Consider the following 7,898-nt stretch of genomic DNA (forward strand, 5'->3'; position numbering starts at 1 on the left):
GGTAAGGAGCTATCAACACGGGGCCAGCTCCTGGTACCAATTCTATGGAGAACTCAACTTCTCTCCTCGAAGGCAAACTTGGTACCTCTTCGGGGAACACATCCTCAAATTCCCTGACCACTGGTATCACGGTGATCCTCTCTTCCTTCTCAACCTCTATCTTGGCAAAGACCATAAAGCACTGTGCGCCACCCTGGACTTCCTTCATAACCCCATGAGAAGACAACAACTCAGGCTCCTCTGAGTTGGAGAACAACAGCTTCTTCTCCCGACAGTTTATGAGAACATGATTGGCAGAGAGCCAATCCATTCTCAAGATCACATCAAGCCCTTGCAGAGGGAGGCATATGAGATTGACTTTGTATACGCGCCCATCTACCTCAACTGGACATCTAGCACACACAGAGGAAGTCCTAACCAACCCAGATGCCAGGGTAGATACCACGAGGTCAAACGGTAGCTCACACACCGGCAGACCCAACTCCCGCACATAAGACTCTGACACAAATGAGTGTGTCGCTCCAGAATCAAAAAGCACGCAACAAGACTTGCCAGATATCACACAACAACCAATCACAAGGTTACCTGAACCCGCTGCCTCTGACCCGGTCATCGCAAAAACACTACCTGTAGCCTGAGGCCTGCTGCCTCCTCCTCTCTGCTGAGTCTGACCTGAACTCTAACTCGGAGTGTGCGGTGAAGGTCGTGCTACTGCCCCCCTCCTGGAAGGACAATCCCTGCCGAAGTGGCCTCTCCTGCCACAAAGGTTGAATCAGCGGAAACCTGGTAGCCGAGGGCAGAAATTCTTCGCATGCGGTCCTCCGCAATGATAACACTGTATCCTGCTGGGCGGGAAAGAAGAACCTCCAGATCCCTGTGGCTGTGGATGGGGCCTTGCATACGGCTTCCTCTTCTCTTCAACCCTCAGCCTGGACCCAGATGGTCCACTAACTCTCTGTTGTGGCTGCTGCTGAGCTTCCATCTCTACCTTCATTCGCTCCATGACTCTGGCCTTTTCCACCAAGGCCGCAAAGTCCTTGATGGACAGTGGAGCTACCATCAAGCGGATGTCCCCTCTGAGACCGTTCTCAAACTTCCTGCAGCGCCACTCCTCATCTAGTGGCATGGTATAGAAACGTCCCAGATGCTTGAACTGCTCGGTATACTCGGCCACTGACCTGTTTCCCTGCGTCAGCTGGAGAAATTCTACCTCCTTAGCGTACCTCACGCTATCAGGGAAATACTCAGACAAGAACCTCTTCTTGAAGGCTCTCCATGTGATATCCTCGTGCCTCTCTTCCATTACTAGCTTCATGCTGGCCCACCAATGCTCAGCCTCTCCAGTGAGCATGTAGACAGTGAAAGCAAGCCTGCTCTCATCCGGGCACCTCTTGGCGTCGAAGATGCGCTCCATATCCTTCATCCATTGGTTTGCCTGATCGGGACTCTTCTTGCCATCAAACTTGGCAGGTTGGTGCTTCAAGAAGTCTTCCAAACTCCATTTAGGGGGTGGAGGTTGGGGATGAGGACCATACATCTAAGCACCAGCAGCATTCTCCCCTAACTGACGGAGAGCATCCACATGCTGCCTCTGAGCATCCTCTACAGCCTGCCTAGCAGCTTCCATCTACTGCATCATGAAGTTCTGCTGCTCAAGAGAGGCTTCCTGGCGCTGCATCGCCGCCTCATGCTGTTGCATCATGGCATTGCTTTGCTGAGTCAAAGCCGCAGCCATGGCCTCGATCGCCCTAGCCAGATCTTGCCCATCGCCCTGAGGGGGTGGAGGAGGAGCGATACGCGGGGGTGCCATAACACTGAACACACAGAAAGAACCATCAGAACTTGGTTAGACTGGAAACTCACCTAACACGACAAGAAAGGCACAACGAAAGCTAAGCAAACACATAGCCCACAGACACTAAGGAACGAAGGCTCTGATACCATAAAAGTGTGACATCCCATTTTAGAAAGATATTACTACTAAATAAAACGTCACAAGATCATAATAACGAGAAGCACTCAGAGAAATATAAAACGTAGGAAAGATAACTATTACAGTCATCCGTAATTACTTAAAAGGAAACTTAGGCATACCACATAGTCCTAAGCAAAAAGAAATTTAAAAGGGTGCAACAGTTTTGCAAAGGGTTGCCACTAAGGCAACTAATACAAAAGGCCTCATGGCCATGAAACTACTCCTAAGACATCCAGACAGGGAAATCTAGGCCGCACCGATGCGTCTCCCGGATCCATCTCGAGCCTCCCTCTCATCCGCTCCCACCAGAAGGTGATCATCGCAAAAGAGAAAACATAACAGAAACAACACAAAATGCAAGGGTAAGCTAATGTAATTTGATCTTATCATGATACAACAGGCAAGTACTTAAACATTCCTTAACACGCAACACAATAGGCACAGAACATCATGTTATAGCAAACAAGCAGGACACTATGACTCAATTATCCGGATAATTATACTAAGATCGGATTCACTGGACGCTTGCACTTGTGGTGGCCTCTACTGCTCTACAGAGCCATTGCCAATGGGTTTTACCCTACCACGCACAAGGTTGACCTTCAAGCATCTAAGGCCATTATCCTGCCAAAGACTAAGGTCTCCCGCCACTCTCACCACTTGGGTCAGATTGCTCTACCTGAGACTCACTGACCCTTTAGAGTTTCGGGATGCGATCCTTACTTGAATCCATATCTTAATATATACACTACACGCCACCACGAGGTCTCCCCACGAGACACATGGAATTACGCCTATCACACACCAAATTCATGTTTCATACCATATCCACCACCTTTATCTTGAAACATCCAATTCTCATGCAAGTTCTCAACCAACCAACCAAAATCCATGTGTTATTCATGCCAACATACCAACTTTTAGTTCGTAAGATTCAAGCAACCATATATATATATATATATTCACATGCTTTAGGTTTTAAAAGAAAGGGGTAAATAAATAAATCACACAATTCCCCCATCAAACAAAGAGAAAAACCGAATTGGAACCACCCGCTGCAGCAGCCTCGCTCAAGCTAAGAGTCGTCGCCCAGACGAGAGAAGCTGTCTCGCTCAGGCGACGGGCTCTCGCTTAGGCGAGCCTACAACAGTGGGTCATTGGAGAGTTCGCGACCCCTCGCTTAGGCGAGACTGTCTCGCCTTGGCGAGCTGACCTGTCGCTTAAAAACACAGCCCCTCGCCTAGGCGAGTGCTCGAGGCAGAACTAGGGTGAGCATTCTGATACTCTCGCCTAGGCGAGACGAGCTCGCTTAGGCGAGAATAACAGAGCTCACCACTGTCAGCCCACATGTAGTGGCGGAAACAGCTCAGATCAACTCCCAAATACACATGCAACTCCATTTCATCCAATAAAAATGTACTAAGCACGCATATCACCATAAAAACGACCAAAAATAGTCAATACTAATATAATTCCGATGAATCTAGCTTCCCTTACCTCTATATTGAGCACCAAAAGCAAACCGATCTGAACTAAGGGGTACCACAACTCTAGGAATGAGCTGAAACATGGAAAAAGGGACAAAACGAAGTCAAGAAACTCAACCCCAACTTGACCCACGCGTTTTAAATAGAGAGGAAAAGGAAATGAGCGGACCAGAAGCTCCGAAGTTCACTTACTTGGAAAAGAAAGGGTTTTGGTAGCTCGGAGACGTGCGACTGGTGTGCCCTAGCAGAGGGTAAAGGTGTGGAGTTGCTGCTTCTGAAAAAGAAAACTGAGGAATGAGGAGAATGGAGGGGTCTGTGGCAGGGTAGGGTGTCCTTCAGAAGGGCGGCCCTTGGGCCTACGAAGGGTCAGGCCCAAACCTCTGGGACAAAAGAAAAAGGGCTTACATTTATTCAGAAAATAAATGATGAAGGATTATCTTGTTTCCTTTTAGAGTTATGAATATGGTGAAGTTGTTTGTGAAAGCTTTTTGAAAATTCCCACTGGACATTAAGATAGCATGCTATCTAGATGTGAAGGTTCATTTCTCAAACTCATAAAAGGAAGAAGAGAGTTGGATTCAAGCTTAAATACACACGGCAATAACAACACTAAAGAGCAAAATGAAAGAAGAAACAATAAAAATAGAAAGCGTATGATGAAGGATTGACCCCAACCAAGGATGAAGGCACATGCTTAAGAAGACTAAGCATGTTTAGAAAGAAAGTTCACTAATCCTTCATCCCTTTCATTTATGTTTGTTATTTTTGATTCCCTAAGTTGACTTAGTTGAATCAACTTTAGTTGACTTGTTGACCTTTGACTAGGTTTGACTTGTTGACTATAGTTGACTTGACTTAAGCCAACGTGCTAATCTATGTTTATTTGCTTTGTAGGTTAATTAGGAGTAAGAAAGCAATGCTAGGTGGCGCATGGTGATTGGGGAGCACAAATGATGTGGAGGAGAGAGTAAAGCAAAGGCATAAAGCATAAAGTAAAAGGAATGAAGCAAGTGTACCTATGTACCTTTGGTCTCCTTTGTTTTTAGCACACTTTGACCACTTTTTAGACACATATGAGACACATTCTTTGTCTCCTTTTGTGCTAGAACGAAATTAGCCTTGCACACACAATGGTTAGCTCTTTTGTCTCTCATTTTTGTAACCTTATTTGACCTAGTTTCTAGAAGCTAGGGTTAGGTTTTTGTATCTTTTATTTGACATCCTTATGTAACTTTTATTTGCTTAGAGGCCCCTAAACTCTTCTATATAAGGGGTGCTCCTAGACATGTAAAAGGGGTTGAACATTTTGAAGTAAAAACACTCTTGTGTCTCACATTTTTACCATTTCTTTCCTTCCCATTTTATGTTTTCTTCTTCTTTTAATGGTTCTTGGTTTTCTATGGTTTATGTGCTTTCCATTTCCTTTTTGTTTTGAATCAGTCCATCATCTTCTTCTCTTGAGCTTTGTGAAAGGAACCTTCACATCTAGATAGCTTGCTATCTTAATGTCCAGTGGGAATTTTCAAAAAGCTTTCTTAAATAACTTCACCATATTCATAACTCTAAAAGGAAACAAGATAATCCTTCATCATTTGGTATCTAGAGCCTAGGTTATCTTGAATATGGTGTTTTCATGTTCTAACCTTGTCTTGTGTAGCTATCTTTGAATGGTCCACATAAAAACAGTGCTGGCAGAAACTGTTCACGATTTTAAAATATTAAACTGCACCAGCTCAGCGGTCCAAAAATTACGTTTTTGGTGTCAAAAGAAAGCTCTTTTAGTTTAGTTTCCAGAAAAAAAAGAACCAACGCATTTGGAGTTCTATGGAGAAAGTTATGATCAAATTAGTGAGCAAAGATCAGATTTGCCAAGAATACGTGAATCAGCGTTTTCAGGTTCTTTTGTGGCAGTTTGGCTACGGTTTTTGCACCTCTTTAAGCTCCTAAATGTGGTTGGATAACATGTATTTGGATGCTTAGTCTTTGAGCCTCAAATCCATGAGTTTAAATGCATGATAGCTACATGTTTGTGTCTTGTGTATGTCATGTTGAGTCTTTAAATGTGCCTAACTTTTGCTTGAGTCATATGTTAACTTGAAGTTTTCTTATTCTTGTTTTTCCAAGTATTTGAATCTTGCATTCACTTTGTCTTGCTTGATGTATGCTCCATGAAATTGATTTTGGCCTAAAACTTGAGGAACTAAGTGTCCAAGCCACCTAAAACTCTTTCTCACCATTTTATGAAACTAGTTGTGGAAAGAAGAAAATTTTGCACCAATATTTGCCTAAAAACCGAGAGCAATCTTGCTCCTTGGTGAATTAAAAGTGTGTTTTTCACTAGGTGTTATGCTACTAGTTTTTCATACTTGAGAATTGGGTGATATTGGCTAATGAGTTCCATGCTTTAACTTGGTTATGATCTTTCTTGGTGTATGCATGATTTAAAACTTGAAGATGCTTGTCAAGTGCTTTCCATAGAGAGAGTCTTTAAAATGTGCTTTTCTTGTTTTAGTCTTGTTAAAAGTTTTGTCTCAAACTTTTCTTCTTTAGAGTTTAGCTTTCCTTGTTTTTGTGCTTTTCTTGCTTGTCACTAGGTGTTCTTTGTTTTGTCTTAGTAGTTTTCTTTTCTTGAAACTCTTGGGATGTTGTGGCCGAATCACTTGTCTTGCATTTGAAAGGTTTTGAACAAGTTTTTAAAAGTGTTTGCTTCACTCCTTTGGAGGAGCTTTGAGTGTAGCCTTGCCTTGTTACTTTGGGAGAGTGATCTAAACACTTGGGTTACATTTTGGGTTGGAATTGGTCTTGGTTTTCATGTTGTCTAACCCCTAATTCATTTATTTTATTTTGGCTTTGAGTGTTTTGTTGTAGGAATCATGGCAAGTTCATCAAATGCACCTACTCCAAACAAAAACAATACATTGATGAGATTGCTTCGGGATTTGGAGTTGTCTAGGAAGGAGGCCTTTGAACAATTGAGAAAGGACAAGGAGCAAAGTGACCTAAGAATCCAAGAGCACATTCAAAGGCTTGAAGCTAAAAAGCAAGAAAGAGAGGCTAGGAAAAGATGGCATTCTAGGCGCAACCCATCACAAGAGAAGCAAACTCCAAAGATTCCTAAGTTCAAAGGAGAAAATGACCCAAACATCTACATTGAGTGGGTACAAAAAGTAGACCAAATTTTTACCATTCATGTAGTTAGTCATCAAAAGCAAGTAGATTTGGTAGTCTTAGAGTTTGAGGATTGTGCCATGACTTGGTGGCATCAATTATGGATGGACAATATTAACCAAGAGTCATTCGCGACTTCTTGGAGGGACCTTAAAAATTTGATGCAGACTAGATTTGTTCCTTCCTACTATAGGAGGGAGACTCTTTTGAAGCTCCAAAGGCTTCAACAAGGGTCCATATGTGTGGATGAATATTACAAGTTAATGGAGTCCATGCTTCTAAAAGTAGGACTCCAATTTGAAAGTGAAGAGGAAAAGGTAGCTAGATTTGTGAGTGGGTTAAGGAGGGACATACAAGATTTAGTAGAGTTATATGAGTACTCCTCTCTTGACAAAGTTTTACATTTGGCCATCAAAGTTGAAACTCAATTGCAAAAGAAAAAAGAGGCCAAGAGGAGTGGTTCGTACAATGACTACTATTCTAGTACTTGGAAAGATAAAGAAAGAAAACATGATAAATCACCACTCAAGAGTTCCAAAGACCCACCTCCTAGGACTAATTCGTATAGGCCTTCTAATGAAACTCCTAATTCTTCTCAAGGTACAAGGACAAGTTCTATAAAATGTTTTAAGTGTTTGGGATATGGGCACATAGCTTCAAATTGTCCCACCAAAAGAACCATGGCCTTAAACCTTAAAAAAGAAGTAGAGAGTGAACATTCTTTTCCCCCTTCCCCCAAAAGTACTTCTTCCCACACTTCTTCTTCAATTGAAAGGATTAAACCCCTTGAAGGTCGATTGTCAATGATAAGGCACCAACTAAGACAAGTTTCCAAGGAACTTGACCCTTCTCAAAGACAAAACCTTATTCATTCAAGGTGTCATATCTAAGACATACTATGTCCCCTCCTCATAGATAATGGAAGTTGTGTAAATGTGGCTAGCACAAGGGTTGTGGACAAGCTTGGCTTGAAAACTATCCCTCATGCCAAGCCCTACAAGATATCATGGCTTAAGAAAGAAGACAATAAAGTAACTCAACAAGTGCTCATTAACTTTTGAATTGGAAATTTTAAAGATGAAGTGTTATGTGATGTTGTGCCTATGGAAGAAACTCATATTTTGTTAGGTAGGCCATGGCAATTTGATAGAAAAGTCTTTTATGATGGCCATGCTAACACCTATGCTTTCTCCTTCCAAGGCAAGAAGTTCACACTCCTACCTCTCTCACCCAATCAAGCAAATGAGGACCAAAATAAAGTGAAAGAT

General features: G+C 42.6%; 1 protein-coding gene across 1 annotated transcript; it reads right to left on the minus strand.

The window, feature by feature from the left end:
• Positions 1-772: 772 nt before the first annotated feature.
• Positions 773-1,414, minus strand: LOC114172953. Its single transcript, XM_028057125.1, has one exon. It carries the CDS (start codon positions 1,412-1,414, stop codon positions 773-775), a length of 642 nt encoding a protein of 213 aa, XP_027912926.1.
• Positions 1,415-7,898: the final 6,484 nt, after the last annotated feature.

The sequence above is a fragment of the Vigna unguiculata genome, unplaced genomic scaffold (assembly GCF_004118075.2).
Source record: "Vigna unguiculata cultivar IT97K-499-35 unplaced genomic scaffold, ASM411807v1 contig_85, whole genome shotgun sequence".
In the NCBI taxonomy this organism is placed as follows: domain Eukaryota; kingdom Viridiplantae; phylum Streptophyta; class Magnoliopsida; order Fabales; family Fabaceae; genus Vigna; species Vigna unguiculata.